General features: G+C 25.9%; 5 protein-coding genes across 8 annotated transcripts in view; 3 read left to right on the top strand and 2 right to left on the bottom strand.

Moving 5' to 3' along the window:
* The window catches only part of LOC122720401 (ephrin-B2), a 52,079-nt gene extending 42,531 nt beyond the window's left edge, over window positions 1-9,548 (top strand). The window contains exon 5 of the mRNA XM_043947105.1: window positions 1,597-9,548. Coding sequence (XP_043803040.1) covers window positions 1,597-1,754 — 158 coding nt within the window. The 3' untranslated portion in view covers window positions 1,755-9,548. The remainder of the gene's footprint in view (window positions 1-1,596) is intronic.
* Window positions 9,549-11,091: 1,543 nt separating this feature from the next.
* On the bottom strand, window positions 11,092-14,072 carry LOC122720433 (U3 small nucleolar RNA-interacting protein 2). 3 transcript variants are annotated; one of them, XM_043947162.1, is made up of 8 exons: window positions 14,017-14,072; window positions 13,736-13,848; window positions 13,581-13,678; window positions 13,280-13,507; window positions 13,083-13,192; window positions 12,804-13,000; window positions 12,401-12,738; window positions 11,092-12,193 (listed from the first exon to the last, which is right to left on the bottom strand). In XM_043947162.1, exons 1-8 carry the CDS (start codon window positions 14,065-14,067, stop codon window positions 12,075-12,077), a joined length of 1,254 nt encoding a protein of 417 aa, XP_043803097.1. In that variant the 5' UTR covers window positions 14,068-14,072; the 3' UTR covers window positions 11,092-12,074. The 3 variants fall into 3 exon arrangements, with proteins under 3 accessions (XP_043803097.1, XP_043803095.1, XP_043803096.1); XM_043947160.1 differs by having other exon boundaries at window positions 11,093-12,307; XM_043947161.1 differs by having other exon boundaries at window positions 11,094-12,307; window positions 13,581-13,675.
* A 270-nt stretch (window positions 14,073-14,342) lies between these two features.
* Window positions 14,343-16,315, top strand: LOC122720483 (low molecular weight phosphotyrosine protein phosphatase-like). Of its 2 annotated transcripts, none has more exons than XM_043947239.1 (7): window positions 14,343-14,399; window positions 14,471-14,661; window positions 14,746-14,907; window positions 15,004-15,082; window positions 15,608-15,798; window positions 15,855-16,016; window positions 16,143-16,315. In XM_043947239.1, exons 1-7 carry the CDS (start codon window positions 14,363-14,365, stop codon window positions 16,233-16,235), a joined length of 915 nt encoding a protein of 304 aa, XP_043803174.1. In that variant the 5' UTR covers window positions 14,343-14,362; the 3' UTR covers window positions 16,236-16,315. The 2 variants fall into 2 exon arrangements, with proteins under 2 accessions (XP_043803174.1, XP_043803175.1); XM_043947240.1 differs by having other exon boundaries at window positions 14,349-14,399; window positions 14,447-14,661.
* An 83-nt stretch (window positions 16,316-16,398) lies between these two features.
* Window positions 16,399-19,290, bottom strand: LOC122720436 (guanine deaminase). Its single transcript, XM_043947167.1, has 9 exons — window positions 19,178-19,290; window positions 18,451-18,602; window positions 18,040-18,282; window positions 17,664-17,882; window positions 17,471-17,578; window positions 17,161-17,268; window positions 16,935-17,100; window positions 16,726-16,872; window positions 16,399-16,657 (listed from the first exon to the last, which is right to left on the bottom strand). The coding sequence occupies exons 2-9, from the start codon at window positions 18,559-18,561 to the stop codon at window positions 16,458-16,460; spliced, it is 1,302 nt and encodes a 433-aa protein (XP_043803102.1). The 5' UTR covers window positions 18,562-18,602; window positions 19,178-19,290; the 3' UTR covers window positions 16,399-16,457.
* LOC122720437 (dynein axonemal heavy chain 2-like) lies at window positions 18,624-22,399 on the top strand. The gene is made up of 10 exons (XM_043947168.1): window positions 18,624-18,976; window positions 19,172-19,248; window positions 19,630-19,969; window positions 20,183-20,515; window positions 20,877-20,955; window positions 21,024-21,189; window positions 21,313-21,455; window positions 21,527-21,854; window positions 21,924-22,096; window positions 22,241-22,399. The coding sequence occupies exons 1-10, from the start codon at window positions 18,862-18,864 to the stop codon at window positions 22,329-22,331; spliced, it is 1,845 nt and encodes a 614-aa protein (XP_043803103.1). The 5' UTR covers window positions 18,624-18,861; the 3' UTR covers window positions 22,332-22,399.
* The last annotated feature ends 1,665 nt before the right edge of the window (window positions 22,400-24,064 follow it).

A 24,064-nucleotide genomic window follows, 5' to 3' on the forward strand; every position in this document is an offset into this window, starting at 1 on the left:
TTACGTAATTTATTCGGCTTATCGTTCGGTCGTATTAAATCGGATAAAATAAATAACGAGCAAATAAATTTTAATGAGCTTTAAAATTATATTGTCCCTTTTCGTAGCTTGTTCTACTTATTACAATCGCCCGATACTTTATATGAATTATGTCAAAATGAATGATCATTTACATTGGTTGATCGCACGTGAAATTTTTGAAACCATACCACTCGTGAAACCATACCTCCATGATCGAGGGGTTAGTCCGTAAAATACGATTTTTCTTTCACATTTAGATCCAATTTTTGATCCAATTCTGATTTCATTAACTTTAACGATTGATAACAAAATTCGAAATATAATCGAAACTTGAATAAAAGTGGCAATCCAATTGGATTTAAAAATTGGATTTAAAAGTAGGATAATAAATTTCAAATATCTATTGCATAACACAAAAAAAAGGATTAAACAGAGGAAAAATATCGCGAACAATAGAAAAAAATTATCTAAAAAATTTCACGTAAAAAACGTCTAATAGATAGAAAGGGACCCTTTCAACTCTCGAAATATATACTAGATAAAGAATAATCAAACAAGCTAGAAAATAATCAAAAGTAGTCAAGGTTTCAATTCAACCATCTTTCTCGATGACCATCTGTCGCTCTTGTATATTCTTGTATACTTTTGTATACTTTTTTTTTATGTTATTATCTATGATAATTTGACGTGAAAATGCAATGTGGTGGATGCAATGCACACACATTTGCATTCCATCGATAGCTAAGACATGGTCATTAATGAAGTGATCTGCCCGGTTCGAGATTCAAAAAAAAATTCGTGTTCCCAAAATGTCGAAATAATTCGAGACGGATTATTCCGTCTTTATTTAATAATAACGATTTGAATTTCTCAATGCTTGTATTTTTTTAATTTCGAAATCCAATCGTATCCCACATAATTCGTGATTTAACGATCGTGATAACGATCTATGCGATATCGTAATGCGTTTCATTTCATGCAGAAACAAAAATTGATAGTAATTACTCACCTATAAGCCGGAACCTGGAAGTTGAAGTTGAAGTTCCGCTCTGATATCATTCCGCTCTGATATCGACAGATATAATTCGTTGACTCTTGTAATGAAGTAACTTTTTCTACCAAAGCTCGTGGAAGTTTTGTTTCAAATTGGAGAAATTTGAAGAAATTTCAAAATGTTCTTGACCTCTTTCCTTAAAATTAAAATAACATTATGTTCATTAAATATATAAAAATGAATTTAATTTGAAAGAAAAAATCCGGAAGTTTAAAATATTGTAAATAAGAATCTAGGATCTTGGAATTATTAGTTATAATGCATAATTAAAAGCAATATTTTAATTTTCATATTATTGAAATTTTTTAGAACAAATATTCATCGAGTATTTTCATTTAGATATGAATCTATTTTTTAAATTGAAATTTATTTACTAAATTATTAAATTACTAATAATTAAGATATTCATAACCTATTTTTTTCCAAAATCTTAATCTATTTTTTCGCTTAATATTTGATGAATTAAATGATTATCGATTATTACATACAATTAACAATTATTTTCTTTTTTGTGTTTATAGAGGAATATTCAGACCACCCTAACGAAGTAGTAAAGAACGAAGAATTGACTTATAATGGATCGAGTTCCAGCCGTGTTCAAGATTGGTACAGCCAATTGTTGGTAGTGCTGATGGGAAGCTTGTTGATCAGCGCGATTCTGCCGCAATTATTGCGGTGAAGTGACAACATTACTGACGAGAACGTATATCTCATACGTCGAAACCCCTTTTTCTGTGATTATCCTACGTTTAATTAATTTCTTGAGGCACGCGTGTGCACGTGCACTCGCGCGGCCGTCCCTCGATCGTGAAAAATAAAACGTGCACGATTTATGGTCGGACTGCCTCGAGAGAAAAAGAGAACGAGAAAATTTAATCGGGATGGAAGAAAGACAAAAACGAATAACTTTAAAAAAAAAAACGAAAATTTAATGAAAATAAAAGAGAATACGAATTTAAGAAGAACGAAGAGTTGGTAAAAAACAAATAAACGTTAAATGTCAAGAGAAGAGACACGCACGACACACGAGCAGCAACGCCATATTGAAACTATTCGAAACGAAGAAAGAAGATGTAGCTAAGATTGCAAAGACGAAGAAAGACGAAATGAGAAGAAACGCTACTACTAGACATTATTATAGTATGCCCACTATTATCACTACTATAAATGGTAGTCGTATTGGTTGTCCTTCTTATCATTACGCTAATTCTAGGTATTTATTGGAAATACGAAGAAAAAGAACAAAGTGAACAGCGTGCTAACTATCCTCAAGCGAGATACAATATATCTATAGTAATAAATGATAAATATATATACGTCAGAAAAGCGCGAAAATTCTTTCCTTTAAAGACCATAACCTCGCGCATGAAAATTTCAGTTAAATCGAATTACTGATGATAATATTGATTGACGAACGATTCTTTGTCACTCATTCCTTTATCGCTTATGGAAATAATATTGTAACTGACAAATCGATTAATCACTTTAATTTAAAATTTACATAAGAAGCTAATTATTAATTAATACAAATTAAATTAACTTGCTATTTTAGTATATATATAGTACTTACCATTTATTTTTTCTATAATATTCCCACTCACATGTCACGAATGTAAATTTTTTTACTTCACTGTGAAGATCATGTCGAGCACTGATCGTATTCGTTGCGATAATCGAATCAAACGATAAGTTACGATTGATCGCGACGTCAGCGCCAATAATCGAATCGAAATCTATCGAAGAATATTGTAATGGCGGAGAATCGTTCATACTCTGCCAAGAGTCGCGACCAGGATAATTAGCACGCGTGTAAATAAATTCCTAATTAAATATGTACAAGTGACTCTTGCCTCATCTTAGAGGTAGAGGAATTTAAGAGAGTGCCGTATAATAGGTAAAATCTTATATATGACACGTGAAGAGTGCGTGAGTGAAAATGGCGAAGTGTGATAGAGTATAACGTGTGTGTGTGTGTGTTATGAGACACGTGTGACATTCGAAAATACAAGGATCGCTCATTGCATAGTCGAGTGTTACAAAATTATGTAAGGTGCGACAAATCTGTAAGTTCCGACCGCGGTTCTTGCAACCGTGACACTTTCACGAATATGTGAAGTATTGTCATGAAAAAATCCGAAATTCCTCGCTTCAATCGAATTCGTCGAAAGAAGAACGAGCGAACGAACGAAAGTATGGTAATGTATGAAAGAGAGACTGATCACGAAGCGAGAAATAAAAAATAAAATTTTTGTATTATAGTTGTATCATACCGAACTTTATCTATAGATCTGTATTATATTTATTATCCGCTATCATTACGCTACGAATAATCACACTCGATATTCTATATTTACTAGTAAAAGAAATATCAAATTTAATAGCGAATAAATTGCGTATTCGGCGGGATAATGATAAAAAAAAAAACGACATGATGCGAGTAAAACGATGAATTTTTGACTCCTATAATCATCGAATCCGCCATTTGTTGTTTTCTTCATTTTTCTTTTTTTTTTATTCTCTCGTATTATATCGTTCAAAAATGTTGAACATGCACGTTCAAATGCGTACTTGAACATGTGCTCGCGAATTCAACAAATTAACCATGCAATCATCGATTTTATTTGTATCATCCTTCGTATTGCATCATTGTCTCTATAGTTCTTTTCTTTCTTTTTTATATTCTATTTATTATACACCGCCATGCAAACTTCATTTCCATACGCGTACTAACGAACGTATGCGCATGAAAATCGCATTTATTTGTAAAACATACGGGATTACATATATACATGCACAGTGGTCACATTCGTTACACGCGATTCGCTCCGGTCTGACGCATGCGCCGATAACAACGCCCTCTCTTCATCAAGCTTCGTTCACACTGAAATCGCAAATGATGTCGTTATAAACTAATATAATTCTAAAGCGTTTTTTCTACATTATTGTAAACGTAATCATTTCTCTCGATCGTAATCACGGATCTATATTTCTATTGTTCACAATATTGGCATAATCATTCGGCAAACGTCAAATATGTGTCTTGGATTTTTAATCACGCGAAACATATTACCATAATACAATACACAATGCATTGTTGTCGTGTAATCTATAACTTTTGAATTTTTTCCATCAATAATATTGGTCACACGATCACGATAGCACTATTTTGTATAAATATATAATACTTACGCGTATAGCTCAATTTCGGGAATGATAAATTGTCGTTTCGCAACACATGTGCATTAATATTATACATTTTTTCGTGTTGGTATATCTGACGACTGATTAATCATAATTGACAAATCGTATTTATTAAGCTTATATTGATGATACGAAAATCAGGAAATATAATTGTACATATAACCTAGTCTCAAAAATGGATCCGTGAGTGTCAGTGTAAACGAAGCTTAATAGATACGTATAATTGTTTCCGCGCGTATGAAAATGCACACAATGGCCGAAGAGTGTTCAAGGATGCGAAGGATAAAAACAACAAGGAGCAAATAATCGTTTTGCGTTGGCCACAAGAAAAGAATTCGATGGAACGATAATTAGAGTAATGAATTATTGTAAATACGAATATGCGGAGAGAATTACATATTGTATAAGGCAGAGCGACAGAATGCGAGAAACAGAATGAAAGTGAGAGAGAGAGAGAGAGAGAGAGAAAGAAAGAAAGAAAGAAAGAAAGAAAGAAAGAAAGAAAGAGACCCCTAATTCCGAATCGTAGATAATAAAGAAGAAATGTATTCTGATGGTTGCTCGATTGACCGACTCGTTTTCATCGTTCATTGATGGTTTATCGTCCTTGATTATACGCGGCAATTAAATAAAAATCAATGGCCACGATTAGCCGGGAATGTTGAGGGAAACGGCGGAAATCAAATGCGTGTATAATGTTATCCATTACAGTATTGTAAGCCTAAGTATTACATGCCTCCGATCCACGTCTGTTTGTCTGTCTGTCCGTTCGTCTGTCTACAATTTATACTTTTTACCCATGTGTTAACCGCAATAGCAATTTCGTACACATATATGAGCGATCGATGATGAGAAAGCAGTTCACAACGATACCACGATTCCATAGAATATAGAATCTCATAATCACATTTCCGTTTCGTTAATTATAGCTACTATACGATAAAGTTTCTTTTTAGTTTTCTCTCTAGTCGTTTTTTTTTCATTTGCACTCATGTACTTACACACGTGGAATTGTTTGTGAATCGCTGATCAACCCGCAAATCGAAATCCAAAGACAATCACCTGCACCATTGTAAAGAAAAGCGTTCAGAGTCTCAGCGTAGTCTCAGTCATCTATTATAGCATTACAATATCCATTAGATATATATATATATGGTTCGTTAACCTTTTCACACGAAGTAGTTAACACACGATTGTACAAAATGTTTCTCATATACAAGTTCGCTTTGCGGGTCTCAGAGGATATTACACATACAGTACATACATTTGTAAAGGGATGCAAATAATAGAGTACATTTATGTTTTTAATCGTTATAATCGACGATCCATGTAATAATTATACATCTCAAATCGTGGATGTATCGATTGAACTGCTTTGGACGGCAAAAATTATCGATCGACTCGATAGCGAATTAATCAGAACCAGCGTGAAAACCCGTAATCAATTAAACATAAATGCAATAGCAATGCAGCAAAGTTACATAGATCCAATGTGAATGGTACTCATTCTTACGGACGATAGGTAAATATAAACAATAATATAGACTCGAACTATCGATAGAAAATAGACAAGATCACTCACTGCAATTTATTTTTATTTTTCTCTCCTTCATTTATTTTTATCTTTTTTTTTTTTTAATTTTTTTCGACCGATTTGCTCTAAAAGCACTTCCATCCACACTCCGATCCCATCACTACCGACCACGTGAAACGCTGTTCCTCGAAAGTTATTTTTATAATCGTGAACAGGGACAAGCATTGTACCATAAGGTACTTAAATCGTTAGTAGAAAGTATATGTATATAGATATAATAGAAAGTTTAACGATACCGATATTAATAAAGAACACAATAATAATCGTAATATCATCGAAGATTACGATTAATCAAATCGCGCGTTAAGATTAGTCTTCATTGTTAATCATGTATACACATCATTGTATACACACAGGTAAATATATACACACGTTGCAAATTGCACGTTTTGAGCAGAAATACATGAAGAATAAAATGAGGAACAGGTTTCACGATTTTCTAACCCAAAGACGTTCGAACCTCTTTTCATTGATGATTTTTTTTTTTTATGATTTATTTTTGCTATTTCATTGTGTTATCCTCTCGTGTGCGTGTTTAGGAACAATGCCAAGAGATTAGAGATCTTGGAGTAAGGAGATCACAACACGTGATTATCGTTACGTTCACGAATGGACTTGTTCCTCTCTTCTCGAGACAAAGAATATAAAAAAGGAGATGAGATAAAATAAGCATTAACGAGAAAGAAAGAATTATGAGGAAAGAAAATATGAAAGGATCGATTAAATTAGATATACCGCGTCGAATTGATAATATCGCGGATTTATTGAGCGTAAAAATGGAATCGAGATGATTTCGTAGGTACGTCATTGTAAATAAAAAAAAATGAAGAGAAAAAAACAAAAAAGATTACGATCAATAAACGATAACACGATGAAATTTATATTAAATACATAGCAAGTACGAGGATAGGTTTCTAATAACGATTTATTATAAAAGTGAATGTACGTTGATGTCTAAGATTTTTAACAAGATGGAAAAAAATAAGAAAAACACAAAGTGATTATTATTAAACTATGATTATTAACTCATAACCGAGAAACACAAGTACTAATTAAACAAGAGAGAGTTTGAATACAGAACCACATTTTTTAGCCAGGTCATGAATTTTCTCACGTTGCATATATTACTTTTGTAACAGGTACATTACATAACACATATGATCACGGTCACAGAAACCATATAAGAGACACCGCGTTATCATGAAGCGACCATTAGATTTCTTTTTTTTTTTCTTGAACATGATATGTGAACATATAAATTAAAAAACAGTTGCGATATCATATTTATACATATTTATACAAGGAATAAAAAAATTCCAAAGATGATATATGATTTTTTTGATTAATCAAATTGATATAGATATTATTACATAGTCCTGAGAAACAAACTATCAACGATTTATATAATTTGATCGATTAACTTTGTTTAATAATCAAGTCAAGATTTTTAGTTTTCAATTATGATATAGGAATATTTAAAAAAAAAAAAAAGAAGAGGAAACAAGCTAAAAAAATAACGTGGTTCACTTGTGGTATTCGTGAACGAGATCGATTATAGATTGCGTGTATTCACTAAGTATGCACGTTCAGTACAGTACAGTCGTTCATTACAAAGCATTACAAATACAATACAAAGTAGCGTAGTGTTCATAATGGTAGTCCACTTGTAGCGAAATAGTGTTTAAACAGTCCAAGCAAACAACAAGCAACAAGAAAAAAAACCGGAAAAAAGACATAATCGTCAAAAAAATTGCAGGTAACCATAAAAAATACAGTAAACGTGAATCGATCTTCGTAAAGTACGTGCAAGACACGCACACTCATACATATACACATGTACACATGCACACGACACATGTATTATATACACATATATTGGCACATATTGCGATACAAGTTCACTCTCAAGCGCGTCGCAAAAAAAAAAAAATGTTGCTCTAAAGATATGAAAAAAGAAAAGAAAAAATAAACTATATATTTAAATACACTCGTGACACAAATACAAAGACACGATATACACATATACGAAAGCGACGCGATTTCGACAACCATGTGACAGAAAACGCAGAAAGCGAATTCACTCGCAGAAGTAAAAGAAGAAAGATAGAAAAGAGGGTCGAGGGACGTTCTAAACGTAGACCCGTCGGCGTCGCGCGATTTATATAGCTATATTGTATTATGCATGTCGATATACGGTCACATATAACGATGGAAAATGAAAGTAAACCAAATGAAACAAAATGAAAAAAAAAAAAAATGGAAAAAGTAACTGAAAAAAAGTTAAAATGCCGGACAGGGAGACCGGGCGTCCCCCCATTAAAATAATAATTACACGTACATACTCACTCACATAACACATACAGAGTACATCGACGCGTACGACGTACATTACGTCGGCGTTGAAACGTTTCATTTTGAAAGTACCTTGCGCGAGTCGTCTCGAATCGTTTAAGTACAAAAAGAAATAAAAAAATAAAAAGAAAGAGAGAAAGAAAAGAAGAAGGAGAAGAAATGCTGTCTCGATGGACGAGATGCGTGCGATCCACGTTCCACGCGATTCAGAAACCAGGGTATTGAGTATTAATTCGTGGATTCGGTGAAGAAATCAGGTTTCCTTTTTTGTGTTTGAGGCCATCAGCGACGAGCATCTTTTGCGTGGGTTGTATATGAATCGGAGGGATTCACGATGCTGAGTGGTAAATTTGAGGAAATCGCGTGTCACGCCTCTTTCGTTAAATCCCCGACAGGCATTAATGAGTTCCTGGAATCAAATTGGTTGTAAGAATTATATTTAAACGATGTTTTGCCTGTTCAATTCAAAAGGTTGTAGACGCAACGCGAATCCCTTCGCGTTCGTTTTCAAAATGTTTCTATTTTTTTGAATGAATGAAAACGATATGCGAATAAAAAATACATTCGTATATTATTTCAAAGAATATTTATTAAAAAACGCTGAACACAAATAATATATATACGCTTTGTTGCGCTGATTTTTCGGCTTTATTAATATTATGTACATTTATCTAACATGCATTTTTTATCGCTGTTTTTAAACGCTGTGAGTATGAGATACAAAAAAAAAAAGATTGAATTATGTTCTTCTCAAAGTTCAAACCTGTTTTCATGCAATCTCGTGTTATTTTTTTTTTTTTATATATCTATACGCTTTAATAGATTTGACAGATTTCAAATGTTTTAATCAGTGGATAACGTATGAAATTTCTAACGCACAGACATAAAACCATGATACTTCTTGCGTCGCGTGAAACGTCGAGCAAAATATAATAAAATGAAAAACTATCATTTTTAATTATTGTCGTCGATAACCTCGTAAATAATTGGTAATTATTGTAGCCATAATTTGTTCGTTGTCCTATCTTGCAAAACGAATGTTAAAAAAAAATGGAGAGAGAGAAGTTATATAGTATGGAGGAATGTGAGTTCGCAGTGAAAACAGATGTCCGGTTCGCATTCTTGAATTTCGCGAATCTTTCGGTATTAATATATTAATTACGTATACAAATCGCTAATTCATTCCACGTTCTATTGAAGTTGAAACACAGTCTCTCGAAGACGAGCGCGCATTCACAAGTAGTACATCTTAAAAAAAGCACATAATATCCATGATTATTCAATAATTTAGATATTGATGATTCAAAATTAAACAAATTATCTTAAATTTTGCTTTATGATACTGACTAAATATATATGCATATTTTACATTTTTTATAAAATACAATTCGTATAAAATACTTAAAAATTGTATTAACAATATATATATATATATATGTAATTAAAAGAAGAAAACAATATTTAAAGCAAAGTAACAGTTGCTTGATTCTATATTTTAATGTGCTAATAATAACAATATAGATAATGACTGAATTTAATTAAGACTGAATTCATCAATCTATCATCTTTCATCTTTTTATTCTCTGAATAAATGTCTGAATAAATGTCCCTCTTTCATTTAATTTTCATTTAAGAGTATTAAATGAACTCTGCCTCTATTAAAATATTTCGATCAGTTAAGCTTATTAATGACATATCAATGAAATCTTTCATCGAGTCGAAAAAAAATATAAAATAATAATTTCGATTAGAAAGTCGATCTGGATGTCATGTGCTTTAAAAGATCAAATGTACATAGCGTATACATAATGAAGAAAAATCGGCGTGTAGTATACGAAACCTTACGATTCGCGATGCCGAAAAGGAAGATAATTATGTTTTGAGCCGCGTTGCCATTCATAGGGCATGCGACCATGCCACTTGTTTCAATCGACTCAATTCGATTAATTAAAACCCCATTTGATTCGCCTAAGGTTTTCAACCGTGTATGCCTCACAGACAACGAATCTCTCGACTTGCTAAGCGACTCGCGACTAGCAATAGTTTCTGCAATCTCCTCAATACAATTATTTTAAGTGCATAACTATTGTCACGTAGGACAGGACTTATAAATCGTTGAAAATAAAATGTCAAAAAAAAAAAAAAAAAAAAAAAAAAAAGAAAAGAAAAAGTATACGCTCGAATCGTTTCCCTACTTGAAATTTTGCAAGATCTGTTAGTCGCGTTGTTTTAGAACTATTTATGAATTCTAAATCCGAAGCGAAATATCGTAAAATGAAACAAAATATTATTGAGATGCAAAATTTTGCAAATATTCTACATTTGCTATAAAAACTCAGTTCCTCTGTGACGTGTTGAGATTATACGCGTGATTTGGAGCCTAAATCGTTGTACAATTGTTTATATAGAACGAATTTATATTATATAGAACGATGCGAAAAAATGTTAAGTGTGCTTGTAAGTGTGTTGTATGATGATTTTTGGCATTTCAATATTCGTTTGCGGTTCACGCTGAATAAGTCTTGTCTTACACATTCGCACGCATTGTATTTAAATCACCAAAAAAATACACTGGTACGTATTTCTTCTCCAAACGGCACTTCTAAAAAAAAAATATGCAACGATAAACTGGTCTATATTATATCAGAAATTTTAGAACTAAGTTTCAAGAGTTATCAGTATTATTTTTATGCCATCGCTTTCCTTCTTCTTAGACTATAAATAAAATAAATACAAAAATTATTTATCATTGAATTTTATAATAATTTAAAGTTTATTAATTCCATTAATAAATTTCATTAACTAAAAATTATTTCATTTACTAAAAATTAAATAAATTAAACGAGTTCTCGGAAATAAAAGAATGAAAAAATAATAAAAATAAGCGGAAAAATCGAATGAAAGCGATGTCTGATTTGAAATGTGAAAAACTTAAGAATAATATAACTTGAGAAGAGAATCACGAAATAAGAGAAATAAATAAAAAAAAGCATTTTAAATAAGACATGTCGGGGAGTTTTCGCGAAAATAGAGCCAATGGAGAAGAAACTAATCGGGCGGAAAGCAACGCTGCTTCATTCATCCCCGTAAAAGCATACTTGCGATTATGAGATCCTAAAAAAGAGTGAAAGACGGGAAAAAAACGAAAAGTACGTCAAGAGAAAGCTATATTGAAAGACCTAGGTTGTTACAATCATTTAAAAAAATTTCTTGCAAGAATGCATACAAGAAGTAGCGTACACTTGCTGTACACTCGTTGCTACGGATAAATATGCAAATTAAAAAAAAAAAAAAGTCGATTTGATTTGTATATGTACACGGTGAGCCCGAGGTTCGTGCGAGAATAGGTGTATTTATGTGAAATAACGAGAAATGAGAAAGAGATCTTTCGAAATCGATACTCGTTTCTTTCTGGTTCATTGTTAGTAATCAATCAATGAACGAATCGCTTTATTCTCATAAACGCTAATGTCCTCAATGGCGATCATTGTTATTATACGAACGAACTCAAGAAGGCATGGTATACAAGACTAAAAACAAGACCTAAAATGGGGACATAATATTTTATAACTCAACTTTTGTACAGAATAAATAAATACTTGTACTGTGGACCAATATTTCTTTTATTTCATTCGCATATCTACGATTCGATTTCACAGTGAACGAGAATTCAAAGATAGCATATTAGGAATAGATATAAAAAATTATGAAATAGTAAACAATGCATTTTTTAATATATGTACAATAAAATTTGTTCAGACTAAATATATAAAAAAATTATATGATTTATATTTGCTTAAAAATTTAAATTCAATTTACAACTCCAAAAAATCTTTTTTTACATATTATAAACTATTTATTTTTTGTTTGAATTAATGGTATTATAACAATGACATTTTTTGCTTCTGGTATACGCCACCATCTTCCAAGCCTATGTTCTTGACCAATTCCAGCAATAAGTTGAGTTCCGTCTGGAGTGAAACACAATGCATTTACAAACCCTGTTAATTCAATCTCAAACAATGGATTCAGTGATCTAAAGGAATCACTGCATTGCCATAATCTAATAACACCATTTTGTGATCCTACATTCAATAATTATAATAAAAAAATATATATAATTTATATATGAATAATACTTAAAAAATACTTTATATACTTAAAAAAATACATCATACCTGATGCAACTAAATCTGTATTAAGAAGAGTAGCTATACTTGAAATCCACATTGGTTGATTATTACTTTTATCTCTTCCATGTGCATCTAGCACTGAACACAAAGGCTTTTTCTTTAAACAACCCCAAACACATAATTGTCCATCGGCTCCACAACTTAAAAAATGTTCTTCATTTATAAGTTTTACAGTATCTATACTACTGCCATGTCCATTGAATATAAGTTGCGACTCTTCAACAATTTTCCAAATTCGAATTGTGCCATCGAAACCACCACTGGTAATAGCTCGTTCTCGTGTAAGTGCATCGATCGATGTAATACCATTTTGATGTCCAAATCTAACAAAATGATGCATTTTTAAAATAAAATTAAGTTAAATCAAAAAAGATAAAAATATACTTACAAAGATTCAACATATGCCATATCATCTAAATTCCATACTTTTACGCTTCTATCCTCGGAACCAGAATACAACGTATGCGTCTCTTTACGAAAAACTAAACAAGTAATATTACCTCTATGACCTTGTAAATTTTTTATGTGATTTAATGTATTTCCACAAAATACCATAATATTTTTAGAACCATTATCTCCTACTACCTTAAATGATAAAAATAAATATTTATATTTATTTATGAATATATAAATGAAATATTATAAATACAAGTTTATATATTCTTACCAAAAATTTACTATCAGTACTAATTGCCAAACATTGAACACATTTTATTCCATCCTGTGATTTTCTTTTTCCTTTTATAGCTTTTAATTTTGTTCTCTCTTTCAAAGACCCTAATATATAATATTCATTTATTATTATTATATAATTATATAGTACAAATTGTTATTATTATAATTTTTTAATCAAAAATATCATACATTTGACTAAACTACCATCTTTTGAACCAGAATATAAGAATCTTCCATTACTAGAGAGACATAAGCATGTAATTGAACTTTTATGTTCTTTACATTTTAAAACAATAGGTTCACCATGATTAATATAATTTGAAGCTACAGTTTTCCTTAATCTTCCCTTTTCTTCTAAATATTCTTCATGTAATCTTTTTGTTATTGCTCCTTCTTCAAATTCTGCTCTATCTTTTTCTATATTTATATAAATTTAATATTAAAATATGAATAATATAATATGCAAAAATATATTTTATTCAAATTTTACCTTCTTCTTCAATTTGTGCAAGATATTGCTTTGCAAGTCTTATACGTTTTTCCTGAGCTGTTTCCTCTTCTTCTTCACTTTCATATTCTTCATTTCTACTAAACATAATAATAATTAAAAAAAAAAACTTAAAAAATTTGATAATATAAATATACCTTTGATTTTCTTCTGCAATTTCTTCATCTGTACTCGCAATACTTTCATTATCATCAGGTACAGATTTATTTATATTTTTCTTTTTTCCTTTTTTTTTAATATGTTGATTTAACTAAAATATAATAATATTAAATTAAAATATCATAAAATAAATTTTTTGTACAATATTTATTGTGTTTTATAATAGAATAATCTCATAAAAAATTACTAAAAATCATATAATATATATATATATATATATATATATTATATCAATATATAATTTATATATATAATTTACCTTTCTTTTAATTCCTCCGCTATTTTGTTTATTTCTAATAAAAAATGACATTTTTAAAAATATTTTTAAGTGAATTTTAACCTATTTTATTTTAACCACATGGCATATTTTTCATATAAATAAGTACTGCCAATAGTTATAGTCAGAATAGCACTATAATATAAAGTTATAAAATATTTAGTAAATTTTTCAAATAATATAACATTGGTAAACCTGCATGATCACAAAATATGTAGTCATATTATAATAGTCATATTATAATATGCAGATAATCACAAATATTTTTTATAATTAAAATTATTTTATTTCTTATTATAACTTAATTTTTGTATACAGTAAAAAAGTCATGACTGAAAAAAAAAGAGTACTTATGATTTGTTTAGGTATGTTAAAATATTATTTGAATAGATAAATATAAAAAATTTTATAGTAGTAATATGATTTTTATTTATAGGAAATCTTTGTCGTTCTCCTATAGCAGAAGCAGTTTTTAATGATCAAATAAATAAGTTAGGCTTAAGTGATTCATGGGAAGTAGATAGTGCAGCTATTATAGGATATCATATAGGTAAAAACCCAGATCATAGATCTATGTCTATAATAAAAGAAAAAGGTATCACCAATTATTCTCACAAAGCACGGCAAGTAAGTAAATATATTATATATGTATATGTTTATATTAATATATTTTATTATTATTATTTATATTAATTTATTTTATTATTATAGATCACAAGAGATGACTTTATTAAATTTGATTGGATACTTGCAATGGACAATAGTAATATTCAATATTTAAATACTATGAAACCTCCTAATACTACTGCTAAAATTGAACTTTTAGGAAAATATGATCCTCGAGGAGAACTTACAATTCGAGATCCTTATTATGTATATTATTTTAACATGTTAATTTAAAATTATAACATATAAATAAATAATAATATCTATTGCATGAAGGTTATATTGATAAATATTTTATTGTAGGATGTTGACATTGCTGGATTTTATAAGGTATATGAACAATGTTTGCGAAGTTCAAAAGCATTTTTGGAAAAACATAAAAGTACTATTAATTTTATTAAATTTTTTATAATTCATAATTTTTTTTTTTAAATATAATAACAATATTTTTCATTTTTAGATAAATAATCAGATTGAAGTTTTAAAGTAATTTAAATGATATTATTGAAATATCATATATACATATATTATTTAAAAATTCTTAAAAACAATAAATATTCATTACAAAATTAAAATATTAATTTGTTATTATTTATCATTTTCTAAAACATTTTTTTTATTATTTTTTATATCTGAATCAAATTTTTTTTTTATTATATTAATTTTGTGCATATATTTATGTAACTATTTATACACAAAAATTATTTATAATCAAATATATAAGTTTTGCTTCATCTTATTAAAATTTCTTACATAACCTTAAATATTTTTCCAAGTAAAAGTTAAGCATGACATCAAAAAAAAAAGTATTAATGGTGTGTTTAGGTATATTTTTAGATTAAGAAGTATTATTTTTTTTACAGTAATATAATAATTTAATATATTTCATCAATATTAAATTTTTTAGGAAATAGTTGTCGTTCTCCTATAGCAGAAGCAATATTTTATGATGAAATAAAAAAATTAAATCTTCTTAATTCTTGGGAAGTAGATAGTGCTGCACTTTTGAAATATCATGTAGGTAACAATCCAGAACCCAGAGCTATGTCTACACTTAAGAAAAGAGGCATTGTATATTATACTCACACAGCAAGACAGGTATTAATTAATTTTTTATTTAAAAAATAAGATAATAAATGTTATCATATTTTCAGATAACAAAGGAAGATTTCTACAAATTTAACTGGATATTTGGAATGGATAATAGAATAGTTTATGATCTATTTCAAATGCAACCAGAAGATAGTCAAGCAAAAATTGAACTCCTTGGAAAATATGATCCAAATGGAGAGTTAAATATACAAGATCCATTATTTGTAAGTATTATTATAATATATGTAATATTTATTTATGTATAATAACTTATTTATATATCATTATATATTGTTTTATATTATATATATATTTTTTATATTTTGTATAATATATTTTTTTAATTATAGGATAATGATTGTGTTGGGTTTGAAAAAGCATTTGAACAAGCTGCAAGAAGCATAAAAATATTTCTAAATCAACATAAGGATATATATTTATAATGTTATATTTACATACTAATTTAATAAAAAATATATTTTTTTATTATTTCATTTTGAAATAGTAAGAAATAATTTATTTTATATAGTCTATAAATATATAACATGAATAATTATGATTACATTGTTATTATTATATAAATTAAAATAGTCCTTATAACAATAATGAAAAATATAAACAATGAAACATATATAAAATGAGATATATATATATATATATTATTTTTACTTAACTTTACATCCTCTTACATATACTTCAACTATATTACGATCATCACCAGAATATATGAATTTTTGAAGTTGTTCTTTTAAAGTATTATTTTGAAAAGTGTTCAAAGGTCCATCACTTATATTTATATCCACAACAAGAGCATCAAATTCCTTACCTACTTCAAAATTTCCTACCTGATTATCAATCGCAAGTGCTAAAAAAATATTATATTAAATAAAAATTCAATAATATAATAAATTCTCTTAATTCTGAAAACATTACCTGCTGCACCTCCTAAAGTAGCCATATGAAATACATCTTTATAATCAAGGGCTTTATAATTATCCTTAATTAAAGATAAATGGCTTGATACTTGTAAAGCTGATTTCATTGCATCTAAGATACTACAACTCTGTCCACCTGAGACATCTGAAAATGTTTCATTAAAATATAATCATAATAAAATTATGAAATAAATATAATGTATGTACCAGTGCCAAGACCAATTTTGACTCCTTTACTTTTCAGTCTTTGAACATCACAAAGACCACTTTTTAAACATGTATTTGACGAAGGACAGTGTATAACTGCTGCACCACGTTCATTTAATAATGCAATTTCATTATCCGAAAGATATATTCCATGAGCTAACACTGTCTAAAAATAGATAAGACATTATGATCTTTTTATATTTTATTATATAAATATTTAACATACCTTATTTGTAAGAAGTCCAGCATTATCATACACAGCAGTATATGAAGAATATTCAGGATATTTTTTCTTTACTTCTTCTATTTCATTTAAATTTTCTGATATATGAGTCTAAAATATTTTATTTTATATTAAATTTTTTTATATTATATAAAAGAATTGATGAAAAATATATAAAAATATATAAATATATAAATATATAAAAATATATAAAATAAAATTAAAAATATTTAAAAAATATATAATTATTTATTAGTTTATTTATCCATGACATTAAACAAATAAAAATATTATTTTTTAATATTTATAATACCTGTATATGAAGATTTTTCTGTTTTGCTAAATTTCCTAATTCCTTCATTAATGTCATATCACAACTTAAAGCAAATCTTGGTGTTATAATTGGTTTTATGAGAGGACTCTATAATGATAATTATATGAATAAGACTTGATATTTATATAAATAAAAAATTAAAATACAAATTTAAATAATATTCAAATCTTACATTTAATTTAATCAAATCTTCTATAAATTTATTTATATTTTTCATAGATTCTTCAGTAGTTTCATAATAATTATCATTACGTTTTTCATTCATACTTATTTTCCCAATAAAAGCACGTTGACCTATATTAATTGCTATTTGTCCAAGTTTTACAGATGCTCTTGAATATAAAGATGCAAAATAACATGCTGTTGTTGTACCTTTTATTATAGTTTGTTTCTATAATTAAAAAATAATAATTATAGAATATAGTTGATTATATGAAACAATCTTAATACTTTAAAGCAATCTTAATACTTTAATTACTTAAATACTTAAATACTTTAATTTTTTAAAGCAATCTTAATACTTTAATATTATATTACATTAAACTTACTACAACTGTATTAAATACTTGTTCAGCAAATATTTCATCTATATATTTTTTCTCTAAAGGAAAAGTATAATGTTCCAACCATTCTAAAAGTTTTTTATCATATCCAACTCCTAGATTAGGAAGTTGAACAGCATGAATATGACAATCAATGAATCCTGGTATTAAAAATTGATTGTTTTTAAGAACTCTCACATTTTTATCTTTTATGTCATTTAATTTTGGATTTATTATTATATTAGTAATCTAAATTTTAACAAATTTAAATTTATTTAGAATTAACAAGATTATATAACAAATAATATAATGTAAATTATGTATTAAATGTAATATTTAATTTAAAATAAATATATATAATGAAATTAAAAATTAAATATAAATAAAAACTTATTGATAAATAAGTTAAATAAATACCTTGCCATTTTCAACATGTATCATTCCACGATCAACAACAATCAATTCTCCGTATTCGTTAGTATGAATAAACGATCCGAGAAATATTTTTTCTTTTGAGGATTGAGACATTATATTAAATTTTCTTGATTTTCTATTATTTTAAATTTTTACTGTAATTATAAATATTTTTTTTACTTTTCTTTTATTTATAATTGATTTCTTTACGACAGATTTTTAATTTATATTTTTTATTTTTATATATCACTTATAATAATATGAAATATATCGATTTAACAAAAAAGTAAAACCAATATTGTGCCGAAAAGATATACGAATCTTTATTCAAATTATATTACATTTATTTAATATTATATTCATTTTTTTATATTTATCTTCATATATTATAAAAAATAAAAAAAGAAAAAAAATATGAGCGTAAAAAAAGAACAAAAATCTGAAATATTACGAAAATCGGATAAAATAATAGATAGTCATCGAGAATTCTTAGATATGGATACAGATGAAGAAAATATTGGGCATCAAGGTAAAGTAATTAAATATATAAATTTTGATTATAATCTTTATAAAAAATGGTCAATTATTTAAAATTTATTATATATAATAAAATTTATAAACTTTGAATTTAAATATTTTTAACTGATAATTTTATTAACAATTTTAATTAATTTTAATTTTTTATAATTGAAATAACAATTTATAATATTTAATGATATTCTAGAGATACCTGAAATTGAAGAAGAACTTTCTTCAGAACCTGAGAAACCAAAATTTTGTGAAGAAGATCTAATTAAATTAGTAAGAATATAACTAACAATAATTTTTCAATAATTCAAATCGATATTTTGAATTATATATACAAATACGTATATAAATTGAATAATTAGTGTGCATTAATATAAGATAATATATCATAACATATTTATTTTTCTATAGATAATATATTGCAAAATACATTTATCTATAGATATGAAATATATGATTTTTTACAAATATACTTTAGTGAAAATAATTTTATCGTAATGACCTCTGGATGTTTTAAGATTCTCTAATCGTGAATGACGTAATGTAATAAGAATAGTACTACTATTCATACGATCTATTTTTAGTATCACTATTTCATACGATCTACTGAAATGATTTAATATAATTTAATAATATATTTGAACATGTTTGTAGGTAAAATATGTAAAAAATTTAACGATATGTTCTTATAATGATATAAGTTGGAACAAACAATCAGATGAAATAATTAAAGAATATTTTAAAGATCCATCACATATAATGCTAATTACATTTTATGATAAAAATGAATTAAATGCCATGTTAAATATTCCGATACATGTATCTATGGGATTTACATATTTCCTAAGATCTCCATGGCAAATTTATACTCCAGAAAATTTTTTAAAGACTATTTTATTTGGTAATATTAACAAGAACATAAAAAATAGTGTTTTGAAATTTATGGAAAATATATATGCACCAATTGTACTTCACAGTGAGGATTACGCATCATGTATCCAAATAAGATAAATTTAGAATATCATAATTAAAAAATTGTTTAATTATAATAAAATTCTTCATTTCTTGAATTATTTTTTATATATATTATTTTCGAATTCTTTTATATATATTTTTTCCTTTTAATTAAAACTTATTATTTTATTTCCAATTTATTATCTTTAAAAAAAAATAATCTATTGAAATTGAAATTTTCCATAATGAACAGTTTTAAGACATGATGTATTTTTGAATTTACATGAATTTATTTCACGTTTAATGGATGAAATTTATAAACCAATGGGTCTGACTATTTTATATGTACCAAAGGAACGTCTTCTTCAAACTTTTTTAAAATCTTCGAATAAAAATGATTATATTTCATTAAATACAAATAAAATATCAATCTTTTCGGAAGAAGATGAAAAAAAACGAAAATTAATTGAAAGATTAGATAAAATAGTTTGGTTTTGGATTGGACAAATGCATAGGGCAACAATAACATTGAAATGGAGAAAAATTAAAAATATACAAGATGAAGTTGATTATTGGAATGCAAAGCGTTAGTTTCTCATTATTATATTATATTATAATTAGTTATTTTAATTTTTTATTTTCATTTATTATTTTTTTACTTCAATTACTATAAAAATATTTATTTCAAATTATATTTATTTCGATTTCATATTTTAAAATTATAAAAAATACATTCTTTATAGGTTCAAATTTAAACCTCTTACGTACTCAATTTCTTAATATAGAAGTTCAATTAATTATTGATATATTAAAAAATTTGCGTTTTCCAAGTGCATTTAAATTAAAGGAATTAATTATGTATACTGATATAAAATTTGAAGAAGCGTCATCAAATTTAATTTATTTGAATATTGTATTTAATTTTTGTAAAAATTTACAAATTCCAGATAATATTGAAAATTCTTTGACAGAATTATTGCTTCTTATATTATTCGTTTGGATAGAATCGCCATTTTATTTTAATAAGTAAGAATATATAATCAGTTAAAAAAGTAATCAGTTAATAAATATGTTTAAAATCATAATATTTTTAGGAATAATATGGAAATATTATGTCAAGCATTAAGTTCACAAATAATGGAACAATGTATAAATTATATTAATTTAGATATTGCTTTTAGAGATGATCCTGAAATAGGAATACAAATGCTAAAAAAATGTATATTCTGTTGCAATATTTATAAAACAATTTATGATCATGTATGTAAATAATTTATCGAATAATATTCTTCATATTAATAATCATTATGTATTATTACCGTTATTGTATACCGCTATATTGCTATATCATTTACATTAGTAATTTGTTAAAATTTATTATAGATTATGACGAACATTACGTCTTATATTAATTCTAATAAAAAATGGGATATAAATCAAAAAGAAGTTTTTAATAAAATTGATATTTTTCAACAAAGATGTTATGATATCATTGAAATTTGTGAAGCATTAACAATATTTGGGAGGTAAATTAAAAGAAAAATAAATAAATAAATAAATAAAACAGATTTAATTATAATTTTTATATATTTTATAGAGATGGTAAAATAAGATTAATAGGAAGTCCAAAAGGAATCAATTATGAAACATACTGGCGAGAAATAGAATTTTTGTTTTACGAAAGTTTAGATGAAATTATAACAGCTCGTAATATCATTTTTACTATTACAAAACCTATATGGCTTAATAAAATGAAACAATTTAGATATACAATTTTACAATTAGAAAATATGGTAGTCAATTTGATTAATGATATATTTAAAAATGTAAAAAATATAGAAGAAGGTATCGAGGCAATTTACGCTTTACAAAAATTTAAAAAAAGAAAAAATTTACAAAAAATATTACAAAATAAATGGATACAGGTATAAACCTACATATATCTTTAGATAATAAGAAAAAATTATTTATAATTATACTGAAAAAATTTTTAGATATGGAAAATATTTAGTAATGAAATCGAACATTGTTACATTAATGTAATTCATCAATCAAAAAAAAAGATAAATAGTGATGTGAATTTGTTATGCATTTCACAATATTTAAAAAATCAATATTCTATAATCATAAATGCATTAGATTGGATAGGAAATTGTAATATTGAAAAGTTAGTAAGAAGATATAAATTATTCAGATTTATTTAAATGATAAATTTTTTCTTAGATATTTTATTCACTTCTGCTAAACATCTTTTTTATTTGAATTGTCTATATATGTATTTCTAAAGAGGACGTATCATGCATGGTTTCAGGTATGTTTTGCAACAATATGAACAAGTATTAGATGTAATTGACAAGAGACAAAAGATGTTTAACATTTACAATACAAATACAATATATTAATGAAATTTTGTAAGATTACAATAAAACATATAAATGAAATAATAAAAATTTTGTATAAGAATCAAAATAATTTTTTTTTACTATTAAATTACTATATTATTATGAAAATAATAATGCAATATTTTTAACTGGTATTATATTCATTATGTTATTATATAAAATTTTACATAATTTGAAGTAAATATTAAAAAGTTTGTTTGATATATTAATTAATTCATTCAATATAATATGAAAGATTTGTTTATATTTTTTTTTTGTGTGTATAATACGAAATATTATATTTATTTTGAATTTATGATAGATTTATAATATTATTTATATTGATAATATACTCTCAAGATTATGATTCTCCTTAAGATTAATAGCCATTCTACATTTTTTTTTTGTTTAAAATCTTTCTTTATTTTAAAATGATATACCATACTCTCTTAAAGATTTGCATTGTATGAATTTCTTTTTATCAATCATCCTGCCTTTTTTAATATGTAAAAATAAGATTTATAATATGAGGCATAGGATGAAAGAAAAATCTTAGATGGCACTTTATACATTATGAGGTATTTGAACAGTAAAATAAATATTTTATCTTAATAATTTACCATATTAAAATGAAATCATATAAATATATTTAAAGTTTAAAATATTAATAATAATTAATGATAATAATAAATTATACTCTATTAAATCATAAAAAAAGTTTCATGAATAAAATATTGCATATTATATAATATAAAAAAATGAAATTTATTATAATGAAATTAATGTATTAATCATAATAAAATTAAAATATTGTAAAACTTATATATATAATATTTTAATTTATTTATAAAAAATATAAGTGAATATTCTGTATTAAAACTAATTAACTTTGAGAATTTTTAACAATTAGTTAATGTTCATATAATATCTATAGCAATTAATGATTTTTTATTTACATTTTTCATATAAAAGTTTTTAAATAATAGGAAATCAAATAATATTTGTTTAAAATAATTAAAATGATTATTTTTATATCTTCTATCCAAAGGTTTATATTTTAAAAAATTATGAAGTTTGCAAATTCTAAGATGTTTAATTTTTGAATTATTTTCGAATAATTTACCTATATTTAGGCACAATATTCATACTTTCATTTTTTAATGCTATTAGTATCTTTTATTATATTCTGTGGTCCCTTAGACGAGTAAAAATAGATGTAATAATAGATGTGAAAAATAGATGTAATAATATTTAACATATAACATATATTTCTATGTTATTAAGATATATTGTATTACATTTTAATATTTCTCAAAGTTATAGTAGTTATACAGAACATGCACATAATATATATTATTTATTATATAACAAAATATATTTAAAAAAAATAAAAAATAAAATATAATTAATAAATATTTTTGAATTTATTTTATCAATAGGAATATATATAGGGTAATCTATGCAATTAATATTTTTATATACTATTAGATATATAAAATATATGAGTTATATAAAAAATAATTTTAAAAGAAATAAATTATTTTAAAGAATGAAGAAGATGATACATTAAGTACTTCCAATTAATATGAAAATATCATATATATTTATATAATTGTATTGATAATGTGATAAATTTATAATAAATTTCTCTTAAAAATTCTATTATATTTAAAAAAGAAAACTATGAAATTATGAAATATACATATAAGATGCAAATATAAATTTTAATATTAACGTAATAAATTCAGTAAATC

This window comes from Apis laboriosa, unplaced genomic scaffold, assembly GCF_014066325.1.
Source record: "Apis laboriosa isolate Shangri-la unplaced genomic scaffold, ASM1406632v1 scaffold12_cov154, whole genome shotgun sequence".
Taxonomy (NCBI): domain Eukaryota; kingdom Metazoa; phylum Arthropoda; class Insecta; order Hymenoptera; family Apidae; genus Apis; species Apis laboriosa.

Excerpts from the sequence above, each read along its gene's own strand:
- LOC122720433 (XM_043947160.1), bottom strand. The coding sequence starts at position 14,067 with ATGTCATTTTTTATTAGAAATAAACAAAATAGCGGAGGAATTAAAAGA. Across the intron at positions 13,849-14,016 it reads GCGGAGGAATTAAAAGAAAG|TTAAATCAACATATTAAAAA; the intron begins GTAAATTATATA and ends ATTATATTTTAG. Across the intron at positions 13,679-13,735 it reads ATTGCAGAAGAAAATCAAAG|TAGAAATGAAGAATATGAAA; the intron begins GTATATTTATAT and ends TATTATGTTTAG.
- LOC122720483 (XM_043947239.1), top strand. The coding sequence starts at position 14,363 with ATGACTGAAAAAAAAAGAGTACTTATGATTTGTTTAG. Across the intron at positions 14,662-14,745 it reads ATTCTCACAAAGCACGGCAA|ATCACAAGAGATGACTTTAT; the intron begins GTAAGTAAATAT and ends TTATTATTATAG. Across the intron at positions 15,799-15,854 it reads ATACTCACACAGCAAGACAG|ATAACAAAGGAAGATTTCTA; the intron begins GTATTAATTAAT and ends TCATATTTTCAG.
- LOC122720436 (XM_043947167.1), bottom strand. The coding sequence starts at position 18,561 with ATGTCTCAATCCTCAAAAGAAAAAATATTTCTCGGATCGTTTATTCAT. Across the intron at positions 18,283-18,450 it reads TACATGTTGAAAATGGCAAG|ATTACTAATATAATAATAAA; the intron begins GTATTTATTTAA and ends GTTAAAATTTAG. Across the intron at positions 17,269-17,470 it reads AGAAAAATCTTCATATACAG|ACTCATATATCAGAAAATTT; the intron begins GTATTATAAATA and ends AAAATATTTTAG.
- LOC122720437 (XM_043947168.1), top strand. The coding sequence starts at position 18,862 with ATGAGCGTAAAAAAAGAACAAAAATCTGAAATATTACGAAAATCGGAT. Across the intron at positions 19,249-19,629 it reads AAGAAGATCTAATTAAATTA|GTAAAATATGTAAAAAATTT; the intron begins GTAAGAATATAA and ends ACATGTTTGTAG. Across the intron at positions 21,855-21,923 it reads TACAAAATAAATGGATACAG|ATATGGAAAATATTTAGTAA; the intron begins GTATAAACCTAC and ends AAAAATTTTTAG.